This window comes from Gossypium hirsutum, chromosome D11 (assembly GCF_007990345.1).
Source record: "Gossypium hirsutum isolate 1008001.06 chromosome D11, Gossypium_hirsutum_v2.1, whole genome shotgun sequence".
In the NCBI taxonomy this organism is placed as follows: Eukaryota; Viridiplantae; Streptophyta; class Magnoliopsida; order Malvales; family Malvaceae; genus Gossypium; species Gossypium hirsutum.
In genome coordinates, this window is record NC_053447.1 from 68,288,889 (window position 1) to 68,304,623 (window position 15,735).

The 15,735-nt window shown below is 30.8% G+C and overlaps 2 protein-coding genes across 4 annotated transcripts; both read left to right on the top strand.

Moving 5' to 3' along the window:
* The first annotated feature begins 6,897 nt into the window (after positions 1 to 6,897).
* Positions 6,898 to 10,154, top strand: LOC121223478 (uncharacterized). Its single transcript, XM_041105002.1, has 10 exons — positions 6,898 to 7,172; positions 7,808 to 7,910; positions 8,010 to 8,114; positions 8,259 to 8,336; positions 8,486 to 8,541; positions 8,998 to 9,055; positions 9,207 to 9,332; positions 9,450 to 9,545; positions 9,691 to 9,762; positions 9,887 to 10,154. Exons 1-10 carry the CDS (start codon positions 7,066 to 7,068, stop codon positions 9,947 to 9,949), a joined length of 864 nt encoding a protein of 287 aa, XP_040960936.1. The 5' UTR covers positions 6,898 to 7,065; the 3' UTR covers positions 9,950 to 10,154.
* Positions 10,155 to 10,930: 776 nt separating this feature from the next.
* Positions 10,931 to 14,593, top strand: LOC121223477 (probable low-specificity L-threonine aldolase 1). 3 transcript variants are annotated; one of them, XM_041105000.1, is made up of 12 exons: positions 10,991 to 11,099; positions 11,182 to 11,203; positions 11,502 to 11,610; positions 11,975 to 12,422; positions 12,696 to 12,807; positions 12,880 to 12,930; positions 13,024 to 13,095; positions 13,176 to 13,308; positions 13,446 to 13,504; positions 13,610 to 13,710; positions 14,027 to 14,093; positions 14,370 to 14,593. In XM_041105000.1, exons 4-12 carry the CDS (start codon positions 11,980 to 11,982, stop codon positions 14,406 to 14,408), a joined length of 1,077 nt encoding a protein of 358 aa, XP_040960934.1. In that variant the 5' UTR covers positions 10,991 to 11,099; positions 11,182 to 11,203; positions 11,502 to 11,610; positions 11,975 to 11,979; the 3' UTR covers positions 14,409 to 14,593. The 3 variants fall into 3 exon arrangements, with proteins under 3 accessions (XP_040960932.1, XP_040960934.1, XP_040960935.1); XM_041104998.1 differs by lacking the exon at positions 11,182 to 11,203 and having other exon boundaries at positions 10,931 to 11,099; XM_041105001.1 differs by lacking the exons at positions 10,991 to 11,099; positions 11,182 to 11,203 and adding an exon at positions 11,282 to 11,392.
* Positions 14,594 to 15,735: the final 1,142 nt, after the last annotated feature.

The window sequence follows — 15,735 nt, forward strand, 5'->3', positions numbered from 1 at the left end:
AATGACTACGTTATTAATTAATAAAATAAATGAAAAGAACAAAAAAAAAGAAAAGAAAAACTAAATTGAGTTGCAATAAAAAAATTGGGGTAAATCCGCAAATAAATAAAAGTAAAAGTATTAATTTGAACGCGCGAATTACATAGAAGGGCTGGAAGGGAAATTTTCCCTTCTCCTCTAAAACGACGCCGTTCAACTTAGACCCAATTGAAATAAAAAAAAAGGGTAAATTAAGAAAAAAAACTTAATTACAAAAACATTAAAAGGCGGAGGGGCTAAATAAAATAAATAAATAAAATTCGCAGTGGTATTACCTTCTCCCTTTTTTTATAATCGTAAATAAGTAAAAAATAATCGAAAGAAAATAGTAAGCCACCTTTAAAAAAACTGTCAATCGGTACAGATCAATTACATCAACGTCTAAGATTAAATGGTATCTACAAATTAAATCTCTAAGATCATATCTTCTAAGATTACATATCATATCTAAGATTGCATATCATATCTAAGATTACATATCCTCGAAGATTATGTTTCCATATGTGAGTCCGGGCTAAAATTGGGTATTATAATGTAACAAACCAAGGTGATGATAGATAAATAGAATTGATTCAAGTAATATATATGTTTTGTACTTTACATATTTTTTTACATACTTTACATGGTTTGAAATATCATTGTGATAAAAAAAAGCCATTTAATTCCATATCCACTTACCGAATCCAGTTGGTGCCGTCATTGGAAGCACCTATACAAGCTTCGAACGACAACCACCAATAATTGAAGAAGAAGAACGCCCACCATAAGATTCAGCCAAGCTTTAATCAAATTTAACTTAACAAAATTTCAACCCTCTACATTGCCTTGTATGTAGTAGCATGCATGCATAGGTTGACACAAATCACAATAATGTATTTTGATGAAAAATTGCTTAAAATCATGTTGGTGATAATAATTAGAATTTATTGAAGTAATAAGTAATGTGTTATATATTCACTCCACATTTAAATTGGATTTTCTAAAAAATTATTTTATATGTTTTATTTAAATTAGCATTTGTTAATGCAGATGTATTTAACAAACATATTATCAAATTTCACCTTCTATTTATATTTGGATTAATTGTAACTAGATTATGATATCATATAGATAACAAGCCAATGTCCTTTTTTATATATTTTTTTAGAATTTTTTTAAAATATAAATTTTGAATTTTTTAAAAAGTATTTTAATTAATTTTTTTGTATTTTTTGTTGTGAGAGAGACCAATTTGCTTATTTTCAAAGTTGACAGAGACCAAAAGGGTATTTACACCAATCTGTTATTCGAATTATTCAAGTTATTCAAATTGTGAAATTCAACTCGACTTGAACTCGAAACTCGAATTGAGTTATTCGAGTTGACTCGAATAATTCGAATAAATCAATTCGATTAACTCGAAATTCAAATTTTTTCGATTTTGTTGAATCAAATCGAGTTTTACTCACCCCTACCCTTGCTAGTGACCAAAAAAGACAAAATTAAATAGTTGAGTGGCAATTTTAAAAATTTTCATATTTGGGTGGCTAAAAAAAAACACATTAGGTGACTACTAATATCGCTTATCCCTTTTTTTAGGTTTAAATGCAAAATTGGTCCTCAAGTTAAATATATTACTTTTCCCAATTTAAAAGTGATACTTAAATTATTAATTTCTGTCTCATTTTACTCTCAAAATACCATATCAGTCAATAAAAACATGATACTTCCACATTTAAAGTAAAACGGGACAATATTGATAATTTAAGTAACACTTTTAACCAAAAAAAAAAATACATAAGTGCCAAATACTATATAGTTTAGAGGCTAATTTCACAATTAAACCAATTTTTATTAAAGGATCGGAAATGATTGTATTTAACTAACGCAATTCATTTGTAATAAATTAGTTGAATTTAAAGTTATATTTTTTTATAAATACTTTAAAAAAATATAACATTTTATTTTTGTAAACAATAAAAAATTTAAATTTAAACAATTTTGTTTTTTAAAGAATCTTTCTAATATAACAAAATATTTGTTTTACACTGGTTTTACACAATTTCATATCCTTTTATACGATTAATATTTTAACGAATAAATCGTTGAATTTATTAAGATATTTTGTACTCATCAAGCATGTAACTTTTTTGAATCGATTTGATATTTTTATCACATCGATTTAAAATAATGTCTATATTAATATATATATTTAATAGTTAGAAAATTTTAATTTATCCCAAACTTGACAATCATCCTCACCTTCCTCCGATTTATCACCGGCAGTTTGCTCAGGGTTCCAAACTGAACGGTAACAACTAAACTTGAGGGTTGCGCTTATTGCGGGACTGAACCCAACACCTTGTTAGAGTACATCACCTGTAAAATGAATTTGTTAGGTTGTTAGCATTGTTAGTAAGCTGTTACTCATTCAGTTAGTAACAGTATTTCAGTAATTGTGCATAAATACATTTGTTAAAACAGTAGTAAACAATTAAGCAATAATCAATCACATTCATTCTCATTTTACTAGTTGTAATTCTATACTATTTGTACTATACATTTACACACCTTACGGCACAAGTTGACGACAGTCATACATCACCTATATCCATGTTCCCGAAGACACGCTTCTCTTTTAAGAGGATTCGTGGCATATCAAACCCTGGTAAGATTCTTCACTTTGTATAAAATTAAACCACATACTCCACCACTTGTGCAGCCCCCCCGTTAATTCCTTTAAGTTTCATTCTTGCGAATGTACTCCCCAAGCGGGATACTTAATAATTTGTTAGCTATAGCACTACACAAGTCGATATGCACAACATCTAGTATATGAATGGAGCATAAAATATGACGATTAGATTGTTAAAATATAAATAATATTAAAAATTATAAAATGGTGTAAAACCACTTAAATTTTAAGTAAGTGTAAATAAATCCTTTCCATATATATGATTTATTCAAACAAATTTAGTACGTCCTTATTATTATTTTTTAAATTTTATGAAAATATGTTTGCTCTTATTTAATATTTAGTAATTTGGCTAAATTAGTCAAATATGTTAAAAAAATATTAATCGATAAAATAAGTTGTTTTCTTAAGATAGTGTGTGAAAGCGCGTCCAGCTAGGTAAACTTAATTTTCCGTTGACATGTCAGGGAAAGCGCGCCCAATTGGACGTGTTTTTACACACACTCTCTAAAAATGACCTATTTCCCTAAATTTAAAAAAAAATCGACTTTTTTGCCAACCAACTTTTTTTTTTCCAGACATTCAGCAAATTTAGCCTAGTAATTTTCTATAATTTTCTTTTTATCAAACTTGTAAAGGTTTTTATTTATTTATTTATGATTCTAACTTTAACACAGCTCACGCCAACATCGCTTAACCTTTGTTTTTGCGACGAATTAGAGTAAATATAGACCGAAAAATAAGAGCTATACATAAGATAAAGGTGATATATAAGTGCCTTGAAAACCTGGAAAATTATCATAAATATAAAACCAGACAAATGGAACATACCAAGCCTTTGGTGACGACATTGTTGCCGCTGATCATCGTCGGTTTCGTCTTGCTGTCGAGTAGTTGCCAGGGAATCCATGCCGCCAGCGAAGAGGCAGTTCCGAGTTCTTCATCCGAAATCAATGTGCTGAAAATTCTAAGAGAAATCAATCCAGGCCCCCCAGCTCCTAGGTCCAACGATCCTCCTCGCTTTTAGCAGTGCCTCGTAACGAGGCTCGACCGCCGCCAGTTCCGTAGCCACAAACACCGTTAGGCTGGTCCACTATTTGCGCCACCATCGCTGCTGCAACCACCTATTTTAACTTAACTTTGTTGATCACTATCTGTCAACTAGGAAAACATTGTAGTTCAAGGTAAGTGCGTTTACGGTGTTAATGTTAAAACCGAATTAACTGATCAAATCGATTAATCGGTCGATGACTGACTTTAATTTGGTTGGAGGTCGGTTAATGAATTTTTGAAATTTCGATTATCAATTAATATATTTTTTTGAACTATTAATAAAAAAAAAGAAAATCAACATTACAATGTATTCTTTTATATGTTTTATATTTATTTTAATCAAAAGACAAAACCATACAAAGTTCGGTTAATTCGGTTGACTGACCGAATTAATCGAAATATTTTGGTTTAGTTAATGTATTTGAAAAAAATTCAATTTGGTTAACGATTAAAGATTTTTCATATTAATGTAATTCGGTTTATAGTATTTCGATTCAATTAATTACCGAATCGACCATTTGAGCACCCTAAGTGTATTAAGTCCATGCCTATATCTTATGAAAATTTGATAAATAATGAAATTAAAATTTATTGATAATGTTAACCTATATATATTTAGGGTTAAATGCAAAACTAGCTCTTGAGTTATTTCACATTTTTCATTTTAAAAGTGATATTCAAATTATCAATTTCATCTAATTTTATTCTCGAAATATGATATCAACCAATAAAAATATGATGCATGCAACATTTATTGAATGTCGTATATTTAGAGTAAAATAAAACAAAATTGATAATTTAAGTATTACTTTTAATAAAAAATATTTAAATATGTAAATGCAAAAAATAATGTACTTTAAAGGAAAATTTTGAACCCGTGTGTTGGCCTGATGATCAAGGTGTTTACCACCTCAAGTGTGATCTAAGTTCGAGTCGCATTAGTTGCGTTACTATTAGGGCTTTTTCCTCCTATTATAACTAACAAAAAAGGAGGTGAATTTTGTAGTTAATTCAACGCAAATCACTTGAATTTTAAGTTACTAAGTAAAAAAGATTTCATAACATGAATTGAAGCCAAATTAATTAGTACAATATTATAACAATATGAATCATTATTACTACTAGAAATTCTATAACACGCGTATAAGTATGAAAATTATAAATTATAAATTGATGTTTGTTTAAAAGTAGTATACAATAATTAATGAAATATATAGTTTGAAACTATTTGATCATAATAACACATAAAATATGCACGTTATTAAATTTTAAAAAATAGACTAAATTATGAGTAAAACAAATTTACACACATAAATTCTTCAAATAAACAATACTAAATGCACCATAGTTATTTACAGATAGAGATAATAAATTGTGCATATTAAAACAAAAATGTATAAAATACATTAAAATAAAGTTTTGATTGAGTGGTGAATTTAAAATTTTAATAATCAAATTGGTATGGGTTCAAATCTTATTATATGCATAGTTTTTAATTGGTTTTTATTAAAATGAAAAGACTATAATACCCTTGGATAATATAACTTTTTAAATTACATAAAGATATTTTCGTAATTTCTTGACCCGGTTGACGGTGACACCAACTCAGTCAAGGGCTTAATAAATAGTATAAATTATTATTCTTTTGGTGTAATTTTTTAAAATAAATATTGATAATTTTATTTTTAATGAAAACAAATTAATTTCAATTTAAATTTATTTATCTTCAATAAATAAAATATAAATCCAAAAATAAAAAATTGGAGTTGTTTATTGGTGCATTTTTTTCATGAATTATAGATGTAATTTAGTTTTTTTGTAAAAATTAAACTTTGAAGAGCCCATTACAAGCCCATAAATCAAAGTACGGGGTTGAATTTTTTACGGCTTTTCATGTAAGGGTTAAATATTTTTAATCGGTTAAATAAGAGGATAATTTTTTTTCAAATATACTCAAATAATGACCAAACTTTTTTAAATGTATTTAAATGAGGGTTAAACCTTTCATAATTATCAAATAAGGGTTAAAATTTTCGAAAATGCTTAAATAAGGGATTTTTTTTATAGAATTAATACATCAGGATTTAAACATATCTATATTCATTTAATTTTTTTAACGAATCGGAGTTCAATGCATGAAAAGCCTTTATTTTGGTACTTTCATAAAAATTTGATCCTTATATATCTGCTTTAAAAGATTTGATCTTTATTTGAACAATTCCTATAAAATTGAACTCTAATTTGAGCATTTGGATTTTTTAATACCAAGCTTAGCTTCAAGTTCAACTTCAAAGCTTTAACCTTTAAATTATATTCTAATTTCCATATTTTTCAGTATAACGTTTAATAAGAATAGATGATAGGTCACGTTATCAAATGGTATTGTTTTTGGATAAATTAGGATAAAATTGATAGTTTAAATATCACTTATAATAAAAAATAAAGCAAGGAATATCATATTGGGTTCGTTGATAAAATTGTAAAATTTAACGTTAAAACTAAACATTTTGTATTAAAAAAAATTTGTATTAAAAAATTAAATATGCAAACTTTGCCGATAAGGGCCTACTAATTAGGGGTGTATAATAATTTAACCGTTAATCAAATCGAAATTAAAAAAAATCGAAATATTTCGATTAATTCGGTCAGTTAACTGAAATAATTAAAATTTATATGTTTTTGTCTTTTGGTTAAAATATAAAACATATAAAACATATAAAAAAATATATTGAAATTAACTGAAATATGTTTTTTTTCTTGAAAGTTAATTGAATTAACCAAAATTTTATGTCTTGAAACGCTACATAATTAAAAACACTATATAAGTATTAAAATTAACACATAATATTAATTATTAAGTTTAGTTAATTCGATTAATTATCTAATTTTAAACCTAATTAACTGGTAATTAAAATTTCAAAAAATCATTATTTAACTTTTGATCGAACTAAATTCAATCACCAACTAATTAATTAAATTAGATCGATTGAATCTATTAATTTAATTTTAACCCAAGTTTAATCGCACTACTAAAGAAATTAAGTAGGTAAAGTGGGAATATAGACATGGTTTAGGACCGAGTGTTTAATTATGGTCAAATTCTATAAATGGACCTTATACTTTTCATTTTTGTGTGAATTTACCCCTCAAACATATACAATTAGCGCTGCCTGGCTCAACTTCAGACCAAATTGAGGGATTGGGTAAAACAAAGAACCCTACAAAACCCTCTGTAAAAGCTTGCAAAACAAATAGAAAAATAACAATCTTTATTTGTTGGAAAAGAAAATCAAAACCCAATGGCATTGACAATCTCCAATGTTTTTCACTGCCCAAAACCCAGAATTTCACCACTTAATTCTATCCCCAACTCTTCAATCTCAAAGCTATCATCTTCCTATCTCGGGTAATGTTCATACTTCCTTTTTATCCATTTCTTTTCGGTTTCTTTTGGCTTTTTTCCCACTTATTGGTGTTTGGGTTTCTGAGAAAACAGAGGAAAGTGAAGGAAAAGAAAGGGAAAAAAAGAGAAAGCTGTGATTTTGATGTTGAATTTGTATAGGATATGAGTGGAATTTAGCTGAATTTAGGTTAAAGGATGGTATTAATCTTCATATGGAATAAGCTGGGTTTTTTTTATGAAGCTTTTGGGATAATAATGGCAGCTTAAAGAGGCTAAAAAGATGAATATTTTAAACCGTACTTCATTTGTTTCAATTGTGTTTTTATTTTTGTGGATTTTAAACTGAATACCCATCTGAAAACTATATAATATAAGGTCATTAATGTTGCTGGGACTATTCATTTTTCCTGAAGTGACACCTCTATCCAATGCATATCTGGTCATGAATATCGATATAATGCATGGTAAAACTTCAAAAAGTTGAAGATAACCATGTTTAGATATATACCCGTATTTAACACTCGAGTCCTCGTAACATAGAACATCATTTCCTGCTTGTGGTAATTAAATTTTTAGCTAGTTTTGGTTTTTCGTGCTTTGAATGTTTGTGCTAAGCAGCAAGTTCTTGAATTGATCAGGTTTCCCAGGAGATTTTCTTTTCCGAAGAATAGAATCGTGATTTGTGCCGCTTCATCTGCAGCAGGAAGTTCTAATCCGGATAGTGACTTGAACCCGTATGAGGTACTTTGAACTCTTTGCCAGTTTGTTCATTTGGAGATCAAAGTACCGAGTTATTGGTGACTGGATTGGTGAGTATTTCAAATGCTTGTATGTTTTCAGGTCCTTGGTGTGAGCCCTGTCGAGGGATTTGAAAAGGCCAAGCAAGTATATACAAGAAAACGAAAGGAGGCTGATAAGAGAGGCGATGAGGCTACTGCTGCACTTGTAGGTTACGACTGTTAAAACTCGAATATTGTTAAAAAAGAATGTCCAGCTCATTATATATTGAATTTCCATTACAAAAATCTAGATATAGAAGTTTTGCTTACTTATGGGGGTACTTACTGTATGTTTATATTTTATTTCCAGCTGGAGAAAGCATATGACAAACTCATGATGGCACAATTAATGAATCGGAAGAAGGGTGTGACATATGGTTCGTTTAAGGTACATTGTTGAGGATCCTTAATATATATTAGGGGCAGTGCCTTTTTTTGGGTAACAAAAGTGTTGGGTTGATTGATATGGAATTATGTGCATTGAGTATTGAATGATGTACCTTGTGTTCGTCTTAAGCTTATCACTTTTTTTTTCAGGTTTCAAAGGACGTGAAATACGCAGATAAGCAGCCGATTGTATCATGGGGGCCAAGGTTTCGTAACTACTTATAAGTAGAATATTTCTGTATTAAACTGTCTTGTTCCGCTATTTCATTCCTTAATGGTCTATCCATGTCTGAAACCTGTGTCGGAAGCATATCTGAACATAGGTATAGGATGTGACCCTTCAAATAGTTGGAAAAATTTGAAAAAGGATTTAACATGCCCGTGTAATATACATCCATATCGAACACTCATACCAAGTCCAAATAACATGGTTTAACACCCATGGTTTGTTGGTGACAACTGCTCATTTTAAAAATACTCATCCCACATTAATACATGCAGGATAACTTTGTGAAGTTCAGTTTTTTCTTTTTTTGATAAGTTACGGAAAACTTGAATCGCTTTGGTTCGGTCTTATGGAAATACTTGTTATGGTTCCTTTAGTGGTATTTTGTAGTTTGGTAGTCATATATTCTCTTGCATGGAATTACAATGCATTTCAGGTTCTCAAAGTCTACTGTTCAAGATACGCGCATCAACATGGCAATTTCTGCTGTATTTGTAAGTTTGATGGATCCCCGGCATCTTCATTCCATCGTTTTAGCATGTTCATATATAGCTATATATATATATAGTAAAGGTAGTGGATGTGTTTTTTCTGTTTCTAAAGCATCAAATTTTCTTTCACCTCATTTTACTCGTTTCTTTGCAGACAGCTTGGATTGTTATCAAGCGCAATGCTGAATATAAACCTTTGCAGTTTTTGGCTTTTGCATTTGTTTATCGCATTTTTGAGAAGTTGAAAGCTTTTGAACCACCCGTATCACCAACATTTACAGTGAGTTTGTACTGAAAGAGCTTAAGTCCTTGTCTTGTATGTTCATGATATCATATAATGAGGAACTCGTACTGACTTCTATCATAACGTCCCGTTTCTTCAATTTGTCAATTACAGGAAGAAGGGGAAGATGATGGGCGAGGCCTGCGAATGGGAAAAAGGCTTCTCCGTTCACTTGCACTAGTTTTCGGTTGTATTGCGTTGTCCTCTCTGGTACGAGATGTTGTTCAACTTCGCTAAACTTGACAAATGAAAACCTTACAACTCGGAGTCCATAATTAGATATTTCCTTTTCGATTATATGAGTTTCTCCTCTTTGTAGTCTCGTTGATGACATTCTGCTCGAATATTCTTGCAGGCATACACGGGTATTTTGAACTTGATTGAGTACATTGGCAGTTATATACCTGCTGTTCTCTACAATAACCAGGTAACAACATCAAACTGATATCTAACACATGGTCTGACATGGGTACGAGGATACGATATCCTCCAAATATATGAAAAAAAGGTAAAAAAATAAACATACCGAGTAATGAACTTTCTATGTACAGGAACTCATAGTGACAACCGCATCAGCAGTTTCGCTATACGTTATGGCATCATACTATAGGTAACGAGTTTAACAGAGTTTCAAGTTCGGATCGAGGAACTGCTGAGTTTAACTGAGTTTCGAGTTTGGATTGAGGAACTGTTTATCAGGTCATAGTTTAGGAGCTTGTTTCATACTCTGTTAAATTTTAGCTCTCCAATTTTGTCTAATAAGGTACAAAATTATTACAAGGTTGAAAATTAAAATGGAAAAACATGGTTTTGCTTCCACCATTGTAGCATCATTTTTGTTGGTAGATCTGTTTTGCTTTAAGGATTCAATTCAGGCTTTAATTGAGTTTTTGATTTTGATTTTGATTTGTGTTGAGAGTTCCAAGGGCTTGACACGTGTAAATCGTATGTTTTTGGTTATATAATTGACCCGTCCAAGAGTTGAGCTGTCTATTCAAGTCTAATAGCATGAATGTTTGAATCGGATTGAAAATTGATCAGGGTTTCGGTTCGAAGAGAGGCATCAGATTAGTTGATTTACTAATGATATGGAGTGATTGAATCGGATTAAAAAATCAATTGTAATTTTTAATTTTTATGAATTTTTAGTGATTTATTTAATCAAATTGATCGGTTCCAAGGGTTTTTGGTATAAGCTAATTAATGAAGTTTCTTAATGATTTTGGTGATTTTAATTACAACGGGAGAATCATATTATATACCAAATTTAATTATAAAAATTAAATAGGATTTAAATATATAATTTAAATTCTTGAATTGAGTACAACACAAAGGACTAAAATTATAATTTAACCTTTTATTTGTTTAAAATACATGTCTCATATCTTTCCTTAAAGACAAAAGATTAATTGGTCCACTAATTCATAATGCTAGATTCTTTCATGCAAATCAGACATCAAACAAAGGAACAAAGACCCACTCACCTTTATATATGAGTAATATATGCAGAGATTGAATATTATATTTTGACAAAAGATTAATTGGCCCACTAATTCATAATGCTAGATTCTTTCATGCAAATCAGACATCAAACAAAGGAACAAAGACCCACTCACCGTTATATATGTGTAATATATGCAGAGATTGAATATCATATTTTAAAAAATAATTATATGAATCATCTAGATGATTTTCTGATCAACTTTTCTAAGGTCTTTGCATGACTATGAATACCGTAGTTGAGTTCATCCAAATGTAAAGTAGGTGAGTTTTGGTGTGTTCATACACATGCACACACTTTCAATATATATATGAAAATTTAAACTTGGGGTTGTTGAATTTTCAGATTGTTGTGCAGAACTCTTTAGGTAAAATTTTCCTTTTTTTTTTTTTAATGTCAATTTAAAAAGTATAAACAATCTGAATTCTGAAAAAAAAAAAGATGCCCAATTGACCAGTTGATTATATTAATATTTCATTTTAAGTTGGTTTTTCTTGAAATTTCTTTTCTGTTGTTTAGAGTAATTTGGTTGATTTTTTGGCTATAAAAGATGAAGGTTTGTGGAATTTAAGCTACGATATCACAATTCTTGAAAAAAAAAATTCTCTTTTGCTTGTAGTTTATCTACTGTATTTTTTTTTGTTAAAATGATTTTTCTTTTGCAGAAAGTAAGGAAGTTCTCAATTGTTTGAGTTTTTTGAGAAAAAAACCAGAGAGAAAATTTTGGGTTTTTCTGGGTTTTTTGAGGCAAACAAAAAGAAGAGCTTGAAACAGGTAAAACCATGGCCTTTAATCTTTCTCTCTTTTAACTTTTTTTATATGCGCTATTAGTACATGAATGCTTGTTCATATTCTTTAATGGATTCTTTCATGAAATTAGGACTTTATTGAATAAGGTTTTTGGGTTCGAATTCCGTAACAGTATCTTCGAGTTATTGGAAATTGGCGTGGTATGAATTATGAAATTCCTAGTTAAAACAGTTTCGAGTATAGCTTCGGTGGAAAGAAAAGAATTGTAGTTTTTGGATAAATTCTTCGAGTATAGGGTTAAGGATCGATTTTGCTTCGTGTTAATCAGTTTGGAGAGATGAGTATTAGATTGTTTTGAACTGTTTTTTTCTCCCGGGATTGATTTCAGTGAAAATGGCGACAAGAACAGTTGATCTTCGGTCTGATACAGTCACTAAACCGACTGAAGCAATGAGGGCTGCAATGGCTACTGCTGAAGTTGATGATGATGTCTTCGGAGCTGATCCAACCGCCGTTAAGTTACAATCAGAAGTGGCGAAGATGATGGGCAAGGAAGCCGGTCTATTTGTCCCGTCAGGCACCATGGGTAACCTGATTAGTGTTTTGGTTCATTGTGATGTAAGGGGAAGTGAAGTCATTCTCGGAAATAATTCCCATATACATATCTATGAGAACGGTGGTATAGCGACAATCGGAGGTGTACATCCGAGGCCAGTGAAGAACAATGAGGATGGAACGATGGACATCGATTTGATCGAAGATGCCATTAGAGACCCAAGAGGAGAGCTTGTGTACCCGACTACAAGACTGATTTGCCTGGAGAATTCACACGGGAAGTAAGAAATCATTGTGATATGCACTTAAACCATTTTGTTTTAGAATGTTTTATTGGATGAGGGAGAATCGGGGATGGTTTTTGAAGATATGCATTATACGTTCCTTTTACGTTTCTCATGACTGCTCCGGTTTTTGCATAGTTAGTGTTATCTGAAGAAACTGATGTCAGTTTAAGTTCTTAAATGATTCGTTTCTCCCTTTTCAATTACTTCCCTCTCGGTTTTATCGCTCATTGATTGTAGTATGGTTAAGTTTTCTTCTACATTATGCAGCACCGGGGGTCGATGCTTGCCTGTGGAGTACATAGACAGCGTTGGTGAGCTAGCTAAGAAGCATGGTTTGAAGCTTCACATCGATGGGGCTCGTATTTTCAATGCATCTGTGGTGGGTAACTCTTAGAGCTTTTAATCAAAAATAATTAAAACAGATGTACTAATGGAAGGGTTCGTCTGCTAGGCACTTGGAATTCCTGTTGATAGGCTCGTACAAGCTGCCGATTCAGTCTCGGTATGCTCTTTGTATCAACATTGTTGGTTATTTCAGCTTGATCTATAGATGACAGCTTTAGACAATTTATCTCATCTTGCAATTCTGTGGTAGGTATGTCTATCGAAAGGTATTGGTGCTCCAGTTGGATCAGTCATTGTTGGTTCCGAAACCTTTATTACCAAGGTAAAATCGAAGTTCTGCAGCTAAAAATCTCTGCAATCTATGAAAATTTATCGTTAAAATTTGTTTTCTTGCTTTTTTAGGCTAGAAGACTTCGGAAAACCTTAGGGGGTGGGATGAGACAGGTCGGTGTCATTTGTGCTGCTGCATTGGTTGCGTTGCAAGAGAATCTCATAAAGCTTGAAGGTGATCACAAGAACGCAAAGGTGTTAGCAGGTAAAACTATCAGTTTACTTGATTATATACATTGAACTTTACAGTCAAGAACAACAGTCATAGCTTTCTGATCGGGTGCTTGTTCTCGAGCTTACCTATAAAATTCGACTTTATGCTCTGGTTTTTTATGGTTTCAGAGGGACTAAATCAAATTAAAGGTCTAAGAGTGAATGTTGCTGCAGTGGAAACTAATATTGTGAGTATCCTAGTTATAAAACCAATATTCGAATCGTGGTTCGGTTCGTCAAGTTCTTAACGGGTTACCAAGCTGATAATCTTCTAATTACTTGTACGTTACCAGATATTTTTCGACATAGTGGAGGGATCAAAAATCTCGGGGGAGAAACTATACAAGCATTTAGTGGAACGTGGTGTATTTGTGCTGCTTGAGGGCCCATCCAGGTCAGTGTACTCCATTAAATTCACCCAGGATGTTGCTTTTCGATTTATCCTGGTTCGTTTTAACTTGAATGCATAACTCAAACCAAGTAAGTCTGTACCATCGTGCTTATTTCGATGAATGTACAAGAATAAAGAATTACGGGATGTATGTATATATGCCCTTCCCGGAATTAGGTCTATGTTTCTTGGACTCAAAGATAAGTGTCAGACATTGGTACACGATCAATTTACATGAGGTTAATCTTAAATACGGACACATTAGAGAACATAAAGTTCGGGTTACTAGACTAACGATGGTCACTCTTTTGTCATTCAGGATGAGAATTGTTCTTCACCACCAAATTTCATCAAGTGATGTGCAGTACACCTTGTCATGCTTTCAGGTGATCATCCGCACTTTCCTGTTATTCCGACTCTTCATTTTTATCAAAACACTTATATCCGACTCATCTTCATATACGAGTGTAGGGATACAATGGTGTATGTTATTTCGATTCTTTATTTTTCTCTAAACCACTTGTGTCTAACACATTCAAGTACGGATAACGGATACGATCGTCCAATATCCGTGTGTTCATATGTCCGTATTCGACACTCGTCGGGAGTCCGAGTACCATATTTATAATATTCACTTATTCTTACTTGTTTCAATGTTGCAGCAAGCTTTCAGTGGATTGCAAGAAGAAAATGGCAACTAAGAAATTGGTAGGATTTATTATAAATAATGTAAAAATACAATAAAATACAATCTTCTTATTGGTTGTGGATGGATAATTGGTGTATTCATATCATATTTCGTGCATCTATATCAAGTAAGAAAAAATGAAAACTCGAAGGCAAAATATGATATAAAATACGATAAATTGGCAATTTTATGTTTAAAGATATCCTTTCTAAAGGAATTCATGCATTCCAATCACGTCCTTTTGGCAAGTTTTCTTATATATCATCCTATGTAAACTGATGAGTTAATATGGTTCAAGAAATAGGGTTTGAAGCATGGTAGTTAGTGCAGATTGTATAGATCGGTATATATTGTTCCGGTCTTAAATCGGTATTAAATAATTTATACACTTTTTTAATTAAAATTTTGATGCGTTTTGATTATACGGGTCTGTTTCAACTTTAAAACTAGTTATTTATATGAATGATTATTAAACTAGTTAATAACTTTAAAACTTATATTTACATTTAAATTTATATTTATATGAATGATTGCATGTTTATATAATATATAACTTATTTTTATCAAAACAATATATAATTTATTAAAAATTTTAAAAAATTATAAATATAAATAAATATTTAAATGTATATAAAATTATCAAAAATTAAAAATAAAACTATATATATAAAAAATATCTAAAAACATTGATAAACCCAAAATCATATATAACAACTTATCAATATCAAGAAAAAAGCATCACGTCCTCAGGTATCGACTATCTTGGTTTAAAAGCCTGGCCAAATAAAATATATTTGTGTATGCAAGCATAACAAAAGATGAACCCTAAAATTGCATAGGTCGAATAAAATTTCGATAGTCATATTTTAATTTTTTTCTTTAAATGGATCGAATATTAATAAAAATGAAAAAGTCGGAACAACATAGTTGAAATATACCTGATTAATACTCATATATATTTTTTAAAAATAAATTTAAAAAATAATTAATTGAAAAAACCTTGAATTTTAACAAATTAACTATGAACGACTTGCATCGTACTAATTTACTTGTATTTTCTAACAAATTAACCAAACCTGTTGGAGAAAATCATACGAAAATGGTGAAAAACCATTGAATTTTAACAAATTATTCTACAATTTCTCCATATAAATCAACCGCCATTAATGTTCCTTCCGCAATTGCTTCCCAAAGACTTTACCCCCACAACGTTTCTTCCACAGAATTGTCGTCCTCGTTAGCTCTCTCGCGGCTTAGAGGTTCCTTACTCAACATGTGTACAATTATATATTACGAAAATAGTTACTGTCCATTACTACTTTAGTATATTCTTATTATTA

Coding starts and splice junctions, on each gene's coding strand:
- LOC121223477 (XM_041104998.1), top strand. CDS start 11,980: ATGGCGACAAGAACAGTTGATCTTCGGTCTGATACAGTCACTAAACCG. Junction 12,808..12,879: donor GTATTTTCAATGCATCTGTG/GTGGGTAACTCT, acceptor TTCGTCTGCTAG/GCACTTGGAATTCCTGTTGA. Junction 13,711..14,026: donor CTGCTTGAGGGCCCATCCAG/GTCAGTGTACTC, acceptor TTTGTCATTCAG/GATGAGAATTGTTCTTCACC.
- LOC121223478 (XM_041105002.1), top strand. CDS start 7,066: ATGGCATTGACAATCTCCAATGTTTTTCACTGCCCAAAACCCAGAATT. Junction 8,115..8,258: donor ATGAGGCTACTGCTGCACTT/GTAGGTTACGAC, acceptor TTTTATTTCCAG/CTGGAGAAAGCATATGACAA. Junction 9,333..9,449: donor CCGTATCACCAACATTTACA/GTGAGTTTGTAC, acceptor TGTCAATTACAG/GAAGAAGGGGAAGATGATGG.